The following is a 17470-nucleotide window of genomic DNA, read 5'->3' on the forward strand; positions in this document are numbered from 1 at the left end:
TCCTTCCTTCCTTGTTCAGGTTCAAGCAGTGGAGCTAGAAGGAGACGAGAAGCACGGTGAGTGGGGCGCACCGGGCGTCCGCTTCGTGGGTCTTACAAGGATCTGGTGGGAGTTCCCGTCGTAGCTCAGTGGTTAACGAGCCCAACTTTTATCCACGAGGGCCCTCGCTCAGTGGGTTGAGGATCCGGCGTTGCCCTGAGCTGTGGTGTAGGTCGCAGATGCGGCTCAGGTCCTGCGTGGCTGTGGCCGTGGTGCAGGCCGGCAGGTACAGCTCTGATTGGCCCCCTAGCCTGGGATCCTCCATATGCCGTGGATGCAGCCCTAAAAAGACAAAAAAAAATTTTTTTTTTATTTTTTTTTTTAGATAAAAGGATGTGGTGAAGTGAGCCTTGTACGCTGGGTCTGGGCAGGGTCTGGGCAGCGGGAAGAGGGTTTCTCCCAGGCTGTGGTCTTACTCGCGGGGGCGGGGCGGGTCCGCGGTCGGGTGGGGCACGGGTGGGGGACGTCACCTCTGCTCTGCACGTGGGGCGGGGACTGGATGACTTCCGAGGTCCTTCCCAAATGGGCGGTTCTGAAGTGTGGTTTCTCCCCAAGCGCCACGGCGGCGTCTCGTGCTTCCGACCCTCGTAGGCAGAGAGCGGTCCTCTGAACCCGGCGCTGTGCTGCAGCTTTTGCAGCGAGCGAGTGGTCCTCTCGTTTTATCGGAGTCCCCGCCCGCTGGAAGCCCGCTCCCCGCCTGCCCTGGAGTCCTGGAGAGCATCCGTGCCTCTGTAATCGAGTTCGCTTTGGAAAAACGTCGTCACAGTCCCGTTACCGCCTGTAAACAGCAGCCGTTCCTTCGTATCTGGTGCTGCTTTGTTTCTGGTGGTTTTCATGTGGTTTTCCTAGTTCGCGGGTGTGAGTCAGCAGCCAGACGCAGTCCCCGGGTGCGCAGGAGGCTGGTCCAGCGCCCACGTCCCTGCTAACCCGCCGCCGCTGCCCTGCCTTGTCGTTTGTTTGTGGCAGAGGCTGGTCGGTTGTCCTTCAGTCGCGCACGGTGGGTGTTGCTCAGTAGCCCCGGTGTTGTGGGTTTTTCACGTGTTGGTCTGCTCCTGAAAAGTGGTTCTCGGGACTTGGTCAGACTCAGGTGTTTGGGGCAAGACCCTCTCGTCCCCCTCTCGTCCCCCAGCAGGGCTCTGGCCGTGAGGCCTTCCTTCCCCAGGCCTTTGCCGCCTGGATCCGAGGCCCAGCTCATGCCCCCCGTTGTTGCTCGTGTTCATGGTGGTGCCTTGGTTTCCTGGCATCCTGGGGGGTCGCTGCCGAGGCCGTGGTGGTGATGGTTTGCTTTCTCTCTTGGCCACACCCGCAGCGCCTGGAAGTTCCTGGGCCACGAATCGAATCTCGGCTGCAGCTGTGGTGTAGACTGCCAGATCCTTACCTACCGCACCTGCTCGGAATTGAGCCCGTGCCTCCGCAGAGACAGCCCTGGGTCCTTAACCCACTGCAGCGTAGCAGGAGCTCCTGGTGGTGGTTGCTTTGACGTCGATGTGAATTCACGGTTTTTCCCACACTTGATGTGTTTCATTTCAGTCCATCTCACTTAATGCTCGGTGGCCCGGTGTTTGGTCGGGAGCCTGGCTCACGTTACCTTCTGGGGGCCTGTGGACATGTCCCAGTGGACTTTGTAGCTTCCTTGTTTCCGGTGTGACAGTTTTCGGCTCATTTTGTGTATTTTCCTGCCCCATGTGTCCAAGGAGCCAGGCCGCGCACGGCTTCCGGGGTGGTCATTGTTTGTAGGAGTTTTCTAATCTGTTGGTGAGGAAGTAACATCCTGACTTTCTACTGGTATTTCCAAGTCAGATTTATGGCTGCAGACTTTTTCTCCTAAGTTCTCTCATTTGTGTACTACATCTCTCTCTCGGGCCTCAAATCCTGGCCCCCGACACCGTCAGCTGTCTGTTGCCGTGATGCACACACAGCAGTTGAGAGCAGCCACCACCGGGTGCCTGAAGACACCTGAGGGTTGTTTCTGGTGGGTCTGCTTGCCTTTGGCTCTCGGTGTGCAGGGCCCGTCAGGGGTGCAGGCCGGTGTCACTGTTTTCAGCTTAGGAAATAATTCTTCTCCGTTAGGTTATGCTTGCGTGTGATATTGCTGCAGTTATAGTTTCGTTTTGCTTTCAGGTTTCAGGCTTTGAAATTTTTGATTTAATTTCGTTTTATTTATGTAAAATAGTCACATGATTCCAAGGTCAAATGTAGCAAATGAGGTTCTCTTCAAATGGCTTTTCTTACATTTACCCCACAAGTAACCCTTCTTTAAAAAAGCAGACGCTGATGCCTCTCGCCCCGTGTGAAGGACGTCTTGCCTTCCATAGGCGGAATGGATGGCTCTGCTCTTGTATCGCGTAAAGATTGCTCGAAGTCAGGATGGAAAGAGGAAGAATCAGAACCTAGTATCCCCCCTGTTTGGACTAGGACAGCTTCTTAAGGCAGAGAACGCTTTAACCTAAAACTGCTGATTTTCCACAGGAGGACTTGTCAAAAAAATTTTGGAGACTAAGAAGGATTATGAGAAGTCGCAGCCGTCACCCAAACCCGGAGAAAAGGTAACAGAACGCAGTCGGTAAACTCTGGCATCGTGGTAGTCTGTTGCACACGTTTACTTTAAAAACCAGAAGCATCTTTCAAGTGTGTGGTCATCAGTAACGCCCATTTACATATTCCCAAGCCTCCTCCCCCCCCCACCCCACCCCAGGGGCGGGGGATGGAAGATTCGGGGCTTTTCTCTGTGTTCTTGCCTCCCTGGACCCACGTCCAGTCCTGTCCTGTGCAGGGCCTTGGCCTCCTTCCTGCCTCGTCTGTCCCTTCTGCTTGCAGGGTGGGCAGCTGTGCGCGTGGCCCTGGCTGATTATGAAATGACAGCCTGGGAAGTTTTCAAGCCTGGCTTTTATTTTTTATTTTTTGTCTTTTTAGGGCCACACCCGCGGCATATGGAGGTCCCCAGGCTAGGGGTCAAATCAGAGCTGTAGCCACCGGCCTGCACCACAGCTCGTGGCAATGCCGGATCCTTAACCCATGGAGCGAGGCCAGGGATTGAACCCGCAACCTCGTGGTTCCTAGTCGGATTTGTTTCCACTGCGCCATGGGAGGAACTCCCAAGCCTGGCTTTTAAATACATGTGCTATTTGTTCCTGGCCTCCGAGCCAACTTCCTTTCAGGTGTTGCGACCCACAGCCTCCCATCAGCCACTGCTTGGGGTGACCTGGAGGGAACACCTGCAGGCCTGGATGTGCGCCTGCAGTGCCACAGCTGGGTCTCTGGTACGGTGCCTGGAAAAAAAAAGTCTTCATTTTTTTTTAACAGAAGTTTCTTGATTAGTTAGCTTTAGCAGCAGCAAACAGTTGCCATAAGTTTTATACACACACTCACACAGACACCTTGTTTTCCCTCCGGTAGAAAGAATGGTTATTCGTTTTTGATAATTTTGTTTAAAGTATCCTGGTTTGGCTTCAAGATGTGGCGGGCAGTGGCCGCTGGGCAGAAACTGCCACTAGGGGGCGCCCTTGAACGGCAGCCCTGGGCGTTCACAGCTGCCCCAGGCTCTTCGGAAAGGACGGGATGCCTTTCGTGTTGCTGTGGGATTTTATTGCATCATTGTTCTTTTCATGGGCCTGAGCCGTGGTCCTGTGTCCGTCCGGGCAGTGTTTCTGCAGTCCTGTCGGAAACCTCCGGCGTGTGCCCCAGGCTGTTGCTGTAGGTAGCCTTTGAAGCTTCAGTTGGTTTAAATTTTATAGCTCTGTTGTTTATGCAAAGCTCACTAGGCCTGCGTTTCAATTTCCTGTGAGGAGTAAATTTCAGATGAGGCGATCTTTTGACTTTAGGAGATAAAAGGGAAAAAAATGGTCTTGTTTGGTGAACATTTGCTGCTTTAAAAAAGTACAGTTGGGGCAATGTGAATTACAGTTGGGCGGGAAGAAGCAGGTGTCTCGGCTTCTTTGGTATATGTTAAACATCAGATTTAAATTTAACTTCTAAAAACATTATAATTAGGTATTTTTTTAAAAAAATAAATGGAGGCGTCCAAGTCCTTCCTGTCCCTGCTCCAGGCTGTCCTCACGGGGCAACCACAGGTGAACCGTGCTAGGTCGTGCGGGGTGCTTTCTTCAGGCAGCACGGGGCCCTCAGAGCCTGCCTGCTTTGCTTCCTGTCCATCTGGTCTCTTCACTGTAACGACGAACGATGGTCCAGTATGTTACTGATTAGACCCTTCTCGGGATGTTTTGGATGCTGCAGCCTCTCGCGGTTGTGAGCCGCGCCTCTGCGGGCCCCTGGACGTGTGTCCTGGCACAAGAGCCCGGTCGCTCCCAAGCAGCAGTCAGCGGCGTCTTCTCTGAGAGTCAGATAGGAAATAGATCAGGCTCAGCATGCCGATGGAGCCTGCAAGCAGCCAGAGCCCGGACGCCAGTGTGGCTGCATTCACAGCAGCAGGACCCCGCCTGGGCCGGTAGTCTGTGACCCCCCCCCCTGCTTCAGAGGCAGCGCCAGGCCTGGAACGGCTCTGCAGGCAGGACTTCAGTGTCCCCAGGTGCCACCAAGTTACTCCTCCTGGCGGCTCTGCTGATGTGTTCTCCCAGTGGGATGAGAGTCTTTTTCCGCACCCCTGTGCAGCCACCACCGGGACAGTGAACCTGCGCCCGGCCCTCCGGAGTGGCCCCTGTCCTTCCTTCAGCCCCCCACCTCCCTCGGTGCTCCCCCCGCCCCTTAACTGCCTCCGTGCTCTCCTGCCCCCCACTTCCCACTGTGCTCCCCCAAGCTCCCACTGTGCTCCCCCTGCCCCCCACATCCCACTGTGCTCCCCTGCCCCCTACCTCCCTCTGTGCTCCCCCGCCCCCCACCTCTGTCTGTGCTCTCCTGCCCCCCACTTCCCACCGTGCTCCCCACCTCCCACTGTGCTCCCCCCATGCCCCTCACCTCCCTTGGTGCTCCCCGCCCCCCACCTCCCTCTATGCTCCCCTGCCCCCCAAGGCCCAGCAGTGCTAGTCTGCTTTTTGTCACCCTGCGTAAGTGTGCATTTCCTAGAATTGTGCATGCGTGAATCCCCTGGTATATACGTCTCGTTGGGCCTGGCGCCCCTTATCCATCAGTCACCAGTTTGCGCGACAGCCCCGCCACCGTGCCTGCCAGCAGTCGGCTTTCCCAGCCTCTAGGAGTGAGCCGGCCGCTGTCCCAAGCTTCCCCCGGGTGTTCACCTGTTTCTCAGCTGGTGAACATGTGGGCTGTTTCGAGGTGGGGGCTCTTCCAAGTGACGCTGCTGTGAACAAGTCTGCGTGTGGACAGCTGCTTCCGCACTCTGCTCAGGTGTCCAAGCTCTTTGACTCGGGCTGGTTGGTTTCTTGCTGCTGTGCCCTGAGCGCGCTCAGGCTGTTCTGGGGACCTCCGTCCCGTACGCCCTGCTCGCACCTGCTTCCAGCCTGTGGCTTGTCTCTCCCTTTTCTTAACAGTGTCTTTCGAAGAGCAGAAGTTTAAAATTTGAAAGCCGTCAGTTGTGTCAGTTTGTTCTGTTCGTGGTTGTGCCTTTGGGGTTGGGACCGAGCAGTCTTTGCCTGACCCTGTCTCAGAGGTTTCATCACGTCTTCTAGAGGTGTCACAGCTTTAGGTTTCACACGTCGAGTTCATTTTTGTAGAGTGTGAGGTGTGGGTTGAAGTGCATTGATCTATGTTTGCCTGTGGCATCCAGATGTTCAGCGTCGCTTGTGGCGGCGTCGTACTGGACAAAGACGTGGCCGTCCGGGGCTCTGTGGCTGTGCTCTGTGGTCTCCGTTTCTTTAGTGCTCATGGCAGCTCTGATTTGTCGCCGTTCCCTCTGTGCTGGGGCTGTGCGTGGATGGCTTGGTGCAGTCGCTGCGGGTGGCAGAACTCCCGATTCCAGAACCATGACCTCCTGCCCCTCATGAGGTCAAGAGGTTATCTGAGTAGTTCTCCTCTGATAAGTCTCAGGCTTCCTTTTCCGCTGTGATCTCGCCTGGAGTTGGCTGTGTTGGGGGCAGGCGTCTGTATGTTTTCTCCCTGTCGTGATGCCACCCCTCGTGGGCGTTTCTGGGTTCTGCTGTGTGGTCTGGCTTTGTGTCCTTTGTTTTGTGCCTGGCAAAGATGCTCTAATTGTCCCCTCCCGCCTCCCCACTCCCCGGGTTGTCCTGGCTCTTACTCGCAAATCTCTCTGGCTTTGCATGAATTTTAGAATCGCTGTGTGTGGCTCCCCTGGAAATCCAGCTGTGATTGTGATTGGACTTCTGTTCATTGTTCCTTTCCTTTTTCTTTTTTTGCTTTTCAGGGCTGCACCCTCGGCATATGGAGGTTCCCAGGCTAGGGGTCGAATCGGAGCTGCAGCTGCCGGCCTACACCACAGCCACAGCCACGCAGGATCCGAGCCGCGTCTGCGACCTACACTTCAGCTCATGGCAACACCAGGTCCGCGACCCACTGAGCAAGGCCAGGGATCGAACCTATGTCCTCATGGATACGAGTCAGGTTCTTTTCTGCTGAGCCACAACAGGAACTCCTCATCCTTCTTGACTTGACACGCTCCCTCTTGGCCATTGTCTGCCCTCCTTTCGTAGCAAAGCTTCTCAGAGGAGGCATCTCCGTTTGGCTCCCAGGACAGTGTCGCCTGTGGTCCCCCTCCTCCCCTGCGCCGTTTCCCTCCTCCCCCCGTGCGGTCACCCCTCCTTCTCTGTACGGTCACCCCTCCTCGGTTCTCTGGCCCTGGCAGGTGCATGTAGCGCAGGCAGCACTGTAGGGCTACCCCCCCCCCCCGGTGCAGGCAGCGTCGCTGCAAGAAGGGAGAGCCGATGCAGGGGCCACCAGCAGTCCCTTCCCGGTGCTTCTCCAGGGAACTGCCTTTTCACCCACGTTTTACCAAGTCATGGCGAAAGAATGTTTCAAGACACTTTTATGATTTAAAAAATACATCTGTAGGTGTCGTTTCCGTCCGCAACTGTTGTGTCTTTTCTCCTTCGCAAGACTTGGGGAAACCGTGGAAGTAGCTGGACGTCCTCCAGCAAAGGTCAGCTTCGGGTCTGCAGCTCCGCGCCTCGGATTCCCGCTCCTCACTCTGGCTCTTGATGGCTGTGGGTGTTCACTCTTTCTTGCCTCCTGAGTCACAAACACAGCTCATTTATTGTAGTTTTATGGTTTTAAACAATATACTTAAGACCATATTTCCCTTTAATTATACTTTATCCTTAAATTTCGAATATTTTGAACATTAAAAATTCCTCGGTTATTAGTTCTTCTGTAACACGTGGCCTATTTAGGAGTGTGGCTTTTAGTTTTCAAACATGAGGGTTTTTAAAAAGTTTCTTTGGGGGGACGCGAATGTAACTGCACATGGTCCGTGTGAAGTTGCCTATGCTCTGGGATTGAGACTTTATAGTCCGTTCCTAGAGACGCTGGGCGCCTGCACGCCCTGTCTACTCTCCACACTTGGGGTGCAGACCTCAGTGCACCCTGATTTCACAGAGGCGATGGGAAGTCTCGGCCGTACCCGTCTCTGGTCGTTGCCGATTGATGCGTGTTCCTCTCACCCTGCGTGCGTGTCTTCTCTGTCTCATTCCGAACTTCCAGGGGAAGGAGTTCGCTCTGCTTGCACCTAAGTTGTGTGTGCCTTTCGTTTGGGCGCTTTTTAGTTTTTGGAGGGAGCGTGTTTTGCATGGGTGAGGAAAGACGTGCTTGTCATCTGGGCGTCTCTGCAGCCGGTCTTTGCAGCTGCGTCGGAAGAAAAGCCAATTCCCGCCGCGCGGATGGACGGGAGGCAGGCAGCGCGAGGGACTGGCTGCTTGGGTCGGGTGCGCCGAGCCTTCTCTTTCCCCGACTGGCCCTCGCTCTTTCCAAGAGCAGATGCCAACCTGCTGCAACCGCCGAGCATTTTCTTCCTGCAGACTCATGACGTTTTTGAGGAACGGCCCGAGAGCAGTCTTATGGCGGAGTTTCTCATGCTTCGACGGCGCTTGCTTTTCAGTCTTTGTAAACGCAGGTGCTTTGGAGGACGGGCCGGCGGTGTCAGAGAGGTTCCCTCGCTTGAAAGGACTCTTGAAAGGCTTCTCTCTCCTGATTTTTCACTGTCCTTGTACACAGTCTTCTCCTGGCTGGTTTTTCATTTGCTCTGTTCTGTGAAGGTAACATTCAGGTGCTTTTTCTTTTCCTTGAAATGCTTTGTTTTGAACTAGACTCAGAGCGATTTCTCTTCCTGGGTTTTTTCCTCTTTGTTTAAAGTTCTTGTGTGTTGACTCTTCATCTTCCCGGTCACGTAGACTGCATTTTTCTGGGTCTGCTGGGGGTCGCACGCGTCTTCACATGAGACCCTGGGTGTGTGTTTCTCTGTCCTGAAGAAAAATGGCACAAGGGCCTCGGGGGCGCCCAGCCATCGGGAGAGAGGAGGGTGACTCTTTAAGAAGCACTTACTGGGGCAGATGAGAGCCTGTTGTATCTTGAAATGGCTCTTGATGGATAATGCGACCTTATAAACATATTATATTTTCATTATGGTAAACAGAGTGTAGCTAAATTCTTGTATGAGGGTGGAGAATTTCAGTCCTACTCTCTTTTACTTGTGATCCGAATAAGCCTTCAAGTTATTTCTTATTTTGGTCACTAGATGGTGCACTTTCGTCACAAATTCCTTAACCCTGTTGGGAAAATGCCCTTCCAAATCCCCGCCTAACTGAAACTCTACTGCGGATCCCTGTATGTTTCGCTTGGAAGTTCGTGGTCCAGGTGTCATTGGATGGTCTCTTGCTGGGAATATCGCTCCTGTTTACCTTGTTATGAAGGAAGTTAAGAAGGACATACGCTATGATATTTCTTCATCGGTGAGACCTCTGTAGCTAAATGGGGGGCCCCTGGGGTTGATTTTAACCGTGAAGAGTTACAGGGTTTTTGTTTGCTCTTATTTTTTATTTTTTAGGAAATAAGGTGATAGTTTTATGTCCCCTAATAGCACAGTGTTTTCCCATATGTAGGCTCTGGGTTTTAGATTTTGGATATAAAATGTAATTATCGCCCCCACATTATCAACAGCATCACTTAAACATATGTACAGATGGGCACCATGAATATGTTATAGGCCATGAAAATGCTCAAAATGTCAACTGAAAGCTTACATCATATGTTTGGAAACACAGCATGATGCGTCTGAGCTCTGGGAGGATGGCTAAGAGGACGCAGGCCTTCTCCGTTCAGCCTGTGATGTGGTGCATGATTGGATCGGGGAGCTTTACCTGAAAATGTTTGTATGAGACTTAAGAATTTGGGTTATGAGAATATGATTAGCTGTAGTCTTTTTCCATTTTTTTTTTTTCTCTGCACCTGCAGCTTGCAAACGTTCCTGGGCCAGGGATTGGAACCTGTGCCATAGTGGTGACCACGCCGGATTCTTAATTTGGTGATTAGCTATAGCCATGCAGACATTTCCAGATTGAGTGGGCATCATCTTCTCTTGAATATGTTTCTTCAGTGAACGATAATGTGACAAATATTTTATTTTTGCTCAAAATGTCAACTTAAGGTTTATATCATATCATGTCCATCACTTTCCTAGATGTTAGCCAGTTTTGGCCCAAGAAGTAATTTCGGCCTTAATTCCATCAATACCCTGTTCTGTGCTTTGCATTAAAAAATGTCTTTAGTTTGACGGATTGACAGCCTCGGTCTGTAGATGTCAATTCGGTTACAGGTCGCGTGGCCCCGCTGTTTAGGGATATTCACTGGGACCCATTCCCGGACGTGGGGGGGGGCCGTGCTCTAGACGCCTCAGGGCGAACGTCAGGTGCTCAGGACGAGCATTCAGACTGAATTTAGTCACACTGGCTGGAAAAGGAGTGCAGGCAGTAGACTGGGGCGCAGAAGGTAGACGAGTAGGAGATTTCGTCACCAGTCCCAGAAGCCCCGGCTGCCAGTCTGCAGCTCCATTGACAGAACGGGTCGGCTGACGCTCGGCCCGATTGAAGAGTAATTCTGTCTCGTTTGAGGAGGTGTGTGAGGAGGTGTGAAGGCTAGAAGTATCCGTGAGACATCACGAGATTGCTTTTTAAGGACAAAAGAACCTTAGAAAGCAGGGCTCACCGGGAGTGGCCTAAACATCCGGCTGAGCCCCCAGCCGCCCCACAGCACAGCCCCCGGCAGCCTCGTGGGCAGGTGCTCAGGTCGCCCAGGTGGATGGCAGTTCTGCAGGCCGTGGGCCGGGAGACCCCATTCCCCACGCACTGTCTCCTGTCGTCTCCCTGCTCCGGGGCCCCGTCTGTTACCACCAGCAGTGGTGACCACCACCAGCTCTACCCCTGGGTTCTAGATCCACGGGTCCAGCTAACCTCAGACAGAAGGTATTTGGAGAAAAAAATTCCAAAAAGCAAAACTTGCATTTGCCGTGTGTGGGACTCTTTACACGGCACTAATTACGCAGCACCTGCACTGTGATGGGTATTGTAAGTAATCCAGAGGTGATTTCAAGGAAGCAGGTGGTTTTACATGAGGGACCCAAGCATCTGCAGATTTTGGCATCCGTGGGGGTCCCAGTGCCTGGATACCACAGGACGACTGCCTGTTGAGAATGCTGAGGTCTGGGCGTCTGAGGGCTTTGCGAGGTCTCAGGCCCCAGGCTTGGGTCCCAGCTCTTATTTGGCTCCAGGCCGGAGGGTCTTCGTGCAACAGGGCAAATTGCCTAGTAACTGCCTTTGGGGATTAATGGTTAATTGGGGTGTGATCATTTTATCTGGTATTTTTAGAGCTTCTAAATATAAAACTTTAGAAGGCTAAATATGTAAAAATAAAACTGGAACCAGAATTACAAGATTGAAGCAATAGGCTCCATAGCAAATGATAAATATTTTAGCAAGGCATTTAAAAGAGCAAATTCAAGTAGTTAATGGAATGGAAAGGAAAGCAAAATAATCTAATAATCTTAATGGTCCTTTCCAGAGCTGATAGTGAAAAGGCACTTGGATTCATTTGCTGCTACTGCCTATAACATGGGAGGTGATTAAAAAATGGAAAGCAAGTGAATGGAGAGCCTTGTGGCCTTTGAAACCTCCTTCAGGTATATCTGCTCAGAGCAGTCTGTACGTTAGAGCTGTCCAGAGGTTGGGTTTTTTTTGTTGTTTTTTGTTTTTTTGTTTTTGTCTTTTTGCCATTTCTTGGGCCACTCCCGTGGCGTATGGAAGTTCCCAGGCTAGGGGCCAAATCAGAGCTACAGCTGCCGGCCTACACCAGAGCCACAGCAGTGTGGGATCCTTAACCCACTGAGCAAGGCCAGGGATCGAACCCGCAACCTCATGGTTCCCAGTCGGATTCGTTAACCGCTGCGCCATGACGGGAACTGCCAGAGAGTTTTTGTTAAATGTTGGTCCTGGGCCTGCCACTGACCCACGGCCCCCTTTGGGCAGGATCCCCACACGAGTGTGTTTATAAAATTCCCCAGTGATTCGCATGCGCCGCCAGGCGTGAGCGGTGCCTTTGCGCTTCTGCAGGTGGTCCCTGATCCCTGGACCCTGGAGGAAGGAGGCGGAAGCTGCTTAGCGTGCAGTTCTGGTTCCTGCCCACAGGGCTGCGCATGCACACACACACGAAACCCTCAGAAGACCTGGGGTCCTAATGCTTGGGGAGGAGCCTGTCTGCTCCCTGGGTCCCCGGGGTGGTGGCAGTGTCCCCTGGGGCCTGGCTCATTTGGGTGGGGAGCTGTGGAGTTGAGGCAGATCTCAAGGCATCATCCTGACCCGTAGCAAACACCCACTGTCGCCTGCTTGTGGCCTGTGTGCGCCGAGCACGGCTGCTGCTGCTGCGTCTTGCTGACGCGAGGGGGCGGGGCCTGTTGCCGGCAGGTGCCCTTCTTTTTCCATCCCTCCCCTTGCAGCCAGGTTTCTGGGTCAGAAGCAGGGCTGGTTCTTGTCGGCCCCGACTTTGCTGAGCCCAGCCGCTCCGAGCTCCGTCGCTCACCGCAAGGCGAGATCATCCTAGCAGCCGTCAGTAAGCTGTGTCTGCACACACCTTCTAATCTCTGAGCTCCTGAAAGATGTGAGTAACAAATACAGAATTGTAGAGAGATTAGAGGGATGTCGGGTGTAACGAAAAGGATGAAAGGGTGTTGATAGCTTTGCTGTCCATGAAGGTCTGTTTATTTATTTGGGCTTTTTATGGCTGCACACACAGCATACGGAAGTTCCCACGGCTGCAGCCACCGGCCTCCACCACAGCCACAGCAACGCCAGATCTGAGCCACGGCTGCAACCTACACCACAGCTCTCGGCACCACTGGATCCTTAACCCACTGAGAGAGGCCACGGATTGAACCTGCGTCCTCATGGATGCTAGTCAGGTTCATTAACTGCTGGGCTACGATAGGAACCCCAAATATACCTTAATATGATTGTGAAATAGAATACACAAAATAGGATCAAAAACTCTATTCCCTAGTAAATATATTTTGTCTGTTTTCTTTTCTTTCCCTTTTTCTTTTTCTTTTTTTTTTTTTTGGTTCCCAGTCAGATTTGTTTCCTCTGCGCCATGACGGAAACTCCTGTCTCTTTTTTTAACTCAGTGAATTTTATTGCATTTATAGTTGTACCACGATCATCACAGCTCTTGATTTTTATTTTCATGGAATATCTTTTTCCCATCCGTTCACTTTGAGCCTGTTTGTGCCTGTAAAGCTAAAGGGAGTTTCTTGTAGGCAGCAGATGCTTGAGGCTTTTTTTTTTTTTTTTTTAATCCATCCAGCCTCTCTCTTTTTTCTCCCCGGTTTTGTTGAGGTGTAATTGGCGGTGGCACCGTGTGCTTTTAAGGTGTCCCACGTAACGATTTGACTGAAATATGCCATGAAATGGTTTTGCCGTGACAGGTGCATTCACACGCATCGTCGCGTGGAGATGTGACAACACACAGGCTGTCGCCTCGTGATGAGAACTCGTAGGATCTGCAGTTCCCACGCACACCGCACAGCAGCGTTCGCCGCAGTCAGCGGGGTGCACCTCACTTTCCTTGTAACTGGACATCCGTCCGTCTTGACCGCCTTCCTCCCTTCACGCCCCACCGTTGAGTGTGGGTCCGTCTCTGCCTGATGCACGTCGCTCGGCATTAGCTCCGGGGGTCCAGCTGCGTTGTCGCACGTGGCAGGGCTTCCTCCTTTGATGAGGCTGAAGAGCGTTCCGCTGTGCATATCTGCCATCTCTCTGTCCCGCAGCTTCTGTGGCCAGTCATCCGTGGATGGACACAGCTTGTTTCCACGTCGTGGCTGTTGGGAGGGGTGCTGCAGTGAGTGTGGAGCTGCAGGCGGCTCTCTGACACACCGCTTTCATCCCCTCCAGAGGCGTCCCACCAGGTGGAACTGCTGGGTCCCCTCTATGCCTTTTGCTGGGAGAAGTTCATCCACTTACATGTAATTGTCAGCTAGGGGCTGACCACGGCCGTCTTACCGTTTTCTGGGTGTTTTGTAGTTGCCCTGTTCCTTTCTTCGTTGTCTCCCTGCCTTTGTGAATTCATGCCTTTCCATAGCAGTGTGTCTTAATTCTCTTCACCCTTCACGTATCTGCTGTAGGTTCTTGCTTTGTGGTTGTCATGAGGCTCACATAAGACACAGCATCTCACTTAGAGCGGTGCCAGCTTAACCTCAGTGGCAGAGGACAGCTCCTCGCTGTTACTTCTGCTTTCTGTTTGGGATGCTGTGCTGTACCTCTTTTTATATTGGGTGTTTGTGGACAAAGTATCGTAGCTTTAGCTGTATTGAATTCCTTCCCCCTTGAATCTTTATGCTAGAATTAAATAGGTTGTACCTCCCCCATGTTAGTCTTGGAGAGTTTTGAATCTGAGCGTGTCCTTAACCTTTACCAGTATATCATGCGTTTTCCTGTGTCTTCATGTTACTAATTAATTTCAGTCTGAAGAACTCCTTTCAGCATTTCTTCTTAGGCGGGGCCAGTGCTGATGAACTCTCCGCTGGTGTGTCTGGGAACCTTTTTCCCTCTCCTTCGTTTTTGGGAGACAGCTTTTCTGGGTGGAGTATCCCTGGTTGGCAGTTTCTTCCTTCACCTCTTCGAATAGTTGTACTGCTCTTTCCTGGCCTGTAAGGTTTCTACCAGAAGTTCATGCTTTGGAATTGATAATCTTATGTTTTTTCTAAAGGACGTATGTATTCTTTTTAGGGCTGTACCCGAGGCATATGGAGGTTCCCAGGCTAGGGGTGGAATCGGAGCTATAGCTGCCGGCCTGCACCACAGCCACAGCAACGCGGGATCCGAGCCACATCTGCGACCTACAACACAGCTCACGGCAACACTGGATCCTTAACCCACTGAGAGAGGCCAGGGATCGAACCCGCATCCTCATGGATACCAGCCAAGTTTGTTAACTGCTGGGCCCTGATAGGAACTCCGAACATATTTTTAATATGATTAACTGTGAAATAGAATACACTGTAGGATCAAAAACTCTATTCCCTAGTAAATATATTTTGTCTGTTTCCTTTTCTTTCTTTTCTTTTCTTTTCCTTTCTTTTCTTTTCTTTTTTGTCTTTTTAGGGCCACACCGGTGGCATATGGAGGTTCCCAGGCTAGGGGTCTAATTGGAGCTGTAGCCACCGGCCCACACCACAGCCACAGCAACGCCAGATCCGAGCCGCGTCTGTGACCTACACCCCAGCTCACAGCAATGAGGGATCCTTAACCCACTGAACAAGGCCAGGGATCAAACCCGCAACCTCCTGGTCCCTAGTCAGATTCGTTTCCACTGCGCCACAACGGGAACTCTGTCTGTTTTCTTTAATAGTCAGTATTTCTTCTTCACGTGTGCTGCCATGTCCAGGAAAGATTCAGTCGTTTCATTACGTCACAGGAATTGAGCCGCCAGGTGTCGCCCCGTCTCCTAGGTTAGGAAGCTGAGGTGCAAGAGCATCTGTCCAAGGCTATGCAGCAAGTGAGTCACAGAGGTCGGGGTGCTTGGCCCCCACCCAGGCAGTTACCCTCACACTGTTTAACGTCTCAAAGGTATCTTCCAGAAGCTTCCTGCTGCTGCAGTGAGCAGGCTTTACCATCGGAAGGGTTTCCGCAGCACATCCCTGACGGGGAGCAGCGGTTTCTTACCGCCGCCGGGGTTCGGGGTCGTGACTGCAGTCGTCGGGCTGCGGAAGAGCCGTGGGAGTCTGTGCTCTTGTTCGTGCGCAGAAATCAAGTGCTGGTGTGTGAAGGAGCGCTGGTGTCAGCCGGCGTGACCACTGTAGAAAACTGCCATGTCACGTCACCCCGTTGAAGACATGTGTGCCCGTTGACCCAGCAGTGGCACTTCTGTGGCAACCCCTGGAGGGTCCTGTGCCCGTGTGTCCGGGGACAGAGGTAGAAGATGGAATTATTCAGGGTTGCATGGCTCGCAGTGACCCCCTGCCAGGAATAGCCCGTTTCCATCGCTGGAGAGCGAGGGTTAACTCGTGGAACGTTCTGTAAGGAAACAACCACCGCGGGGCAAAGAGCAGGATGCTGGTTACACCCAGCCTCACTCCGCGATTGGCTCTTAAACCCGGCAGAGGCGGCCGACCCACGCGGGTGTGCACAACAGGCACGCGGGTCGGCGCACAGCAGAGCGGGTCCCGCACGCCCAGACGCCGTCTCCACGACGGTGGCCTGACGGGCCCCGGGCTTCGGGGACCCTGGTGGGGTTGGCGGTCCGGACCCAGGCGAGGGCTGCAGGCGTCGCTTTGTCACGTTGTGAAGCTGGACGCCCACGTCTCCGGCGCTTTTCCGGGGGTGTGAACGGCTGAGGTGTTTGGCCACAGGCTGCTGTTCCCTGTGCGCTCGGGACACGCAGTTTGAGCCGCAGGGGAGGCCAAAGTGTGGTTTCCAGAGACGCTTGATGACGGGGTTTTTCTGGATGAGCAGGAGCCTCGGAGGTTCTGGCTGAGCAGCTGCCCCGCTAGCCTCAGCTCTGCTCGGTCGCCCGCGTGTAGGCGTAGTCCTCGGCTTCTGCGGAACGTGAGCTTTTGACAGGCCGTCTGTAGGTGACTTCCCGAGGTCACGGGAGAGTGTGTTGCTTCAAGCAGCTACACGCGTGGATTTATGAGCCTCCCCCGCCATCAGTCAGGTCTTTTTTTACTGGGTTTGCTTACTGCAGGGGAGAGGCCTGCGCAGGGGTGTCTGTGACCTTCAGCCCAGCGTGGGGGGCCAGTGTCAGACCCCGACTCCTGCTTCTGAGAGGCCTCTGCAGTAGCTGGGGTCAGGCTTTTCAGCCTCATTTGAACTGTAGTACTTCATTCGAAAGCATCGCATCGCAATGTAATGAAACACATCTCTCTGGCCAGTGGTTCTTAGGTGTGTGGCTTACAATAAATACTTGTGAATTTAAGAATCACTATGAACAATAAATACTTGTGAATTTAAGAATCGCTGTAAACGTTTCTGGGAACAAGTGTGTGTGTGGTGAATGCAAATAATAGTAGGTCCCCAAAGTAAGGAACCGTTCAGCTGGAAAATCGAAGTGCATGTGTGAAGGGGCCAAGTGCCAAAGCCCGCTGCGGGGAGGGGGCGGGGGCACAGGAGGGCACCTGTGTGTCCCCACGACGCAGACGGCCGCCACGCTCTGTGTCACTTGTGGAACCCGATCCCGGGGCTGGGGTGCCACACACAGGAGCGGCGGGCCGCCCAGCGGGGCTCCGAGCAGACCTCGGGGCTCGGAGTCAGCCTTTGGGTGCTGAGTCGTAAGGTCAGGTGTCACGCTTGGGGTTATTTATGTGGAGCAGGTGGAGATGGGGAGGGGCCGTGTCAGGGAGGGGCGAGTGAGTTTTGGGGAGAGCTCGTCTGCTGGAAGCTGGACCTACAGCCTGGTAGTTGGTGCCAACCACACAGCAGCGTGTCCTCCAGCCTGACCGGGAGTCCTTGTCACCCGGGAGCTGACGCGGGGCCCGCGCCCTGGGCCCTGTGCGGGATGAATGTGCGGTCACGGTCACTGCCGAGGGGGGCTTTGCTCGGTGCGGGGCACCCAGCTGCCTGTTCTACATTGTCCCGTGTCATCTGACCTGCAGGGGCGATGGGACTATTTCCGTTTAACCGGGAGGAAAGCGAGGTTCCGCGAGGTCGGGCTTCATCCCGGGCCGGCGGGGTAGGAGGTGGCGGGCCGGCCTGCAGGGCACGTGTCCTGACCACGCGCCACTTTGCCACGCGTTTCCCCCCCACCCCACACCGTGTCCTGGGTCGTTGTGGGTCCTGTTTTGTGTAATGATACAGTTGCGTTATTTTCTCCTGCGTGGTGGGTGTGGTGGCGGATTCTCAGGCTTTACCGTGTGTGTTAAAAGTCTATAGAGCAAGGGTGTGTAATAGCTGCATTTTCCGGGAAAGTTGCTGGTGCAGTAGCACGGGCTCCATGTAAATCAGAGGCTGTCCTGGGTGGGGTGTGCTTTTGCAGGCACTGTCAGCGCTGGACTTGCCCAGCCCACCGCCACTTGCAGTGCACGGTTGAAAAATGC

General features: G+C 53.4%; 1 protein-coding gene across 2 annotated transcripts in view; it reads left to right on the forward strand.

Annotated features, from left to right (window-relative positions):
* Window positions 1-17470, forward strand: part of TRAF3IP1 (TRAF3 interacting protein 1) — a 50145-nt gene that overhangs the window by 25853 nt on the left and 6822 nt on the right. For both annotated transcript variants that reach the window (XM_047773934.1, XM_047773935.1), the window contains 2 exons: window positions 20-56; window positions 2509-2585. In XM_047773934.1, coding sequence (XP_047629890.1) covers window positions 20-56; window positions 2509-2585 — 114 coding nt within the window. The remainder of the gene's footprint in view (window positions 1-19; window positions 57-2508; window positions 2586-17470) is intronic.

The sequence above is a fragment of the Phacochoerus africanus genome, chromosome 3, assembly GCF_016906955.1.
Source record: "Phacochoerus africanus isolate WHEZ1 chromosome 3, ROS_Pafr_v1, whole genome shotgun sequence".
NCBI lineage: Eukaryota > Metazoa > Chordata > Mammalia > Artiodactyla > Suidae > Phacochoerus > Phacochoerus africanus.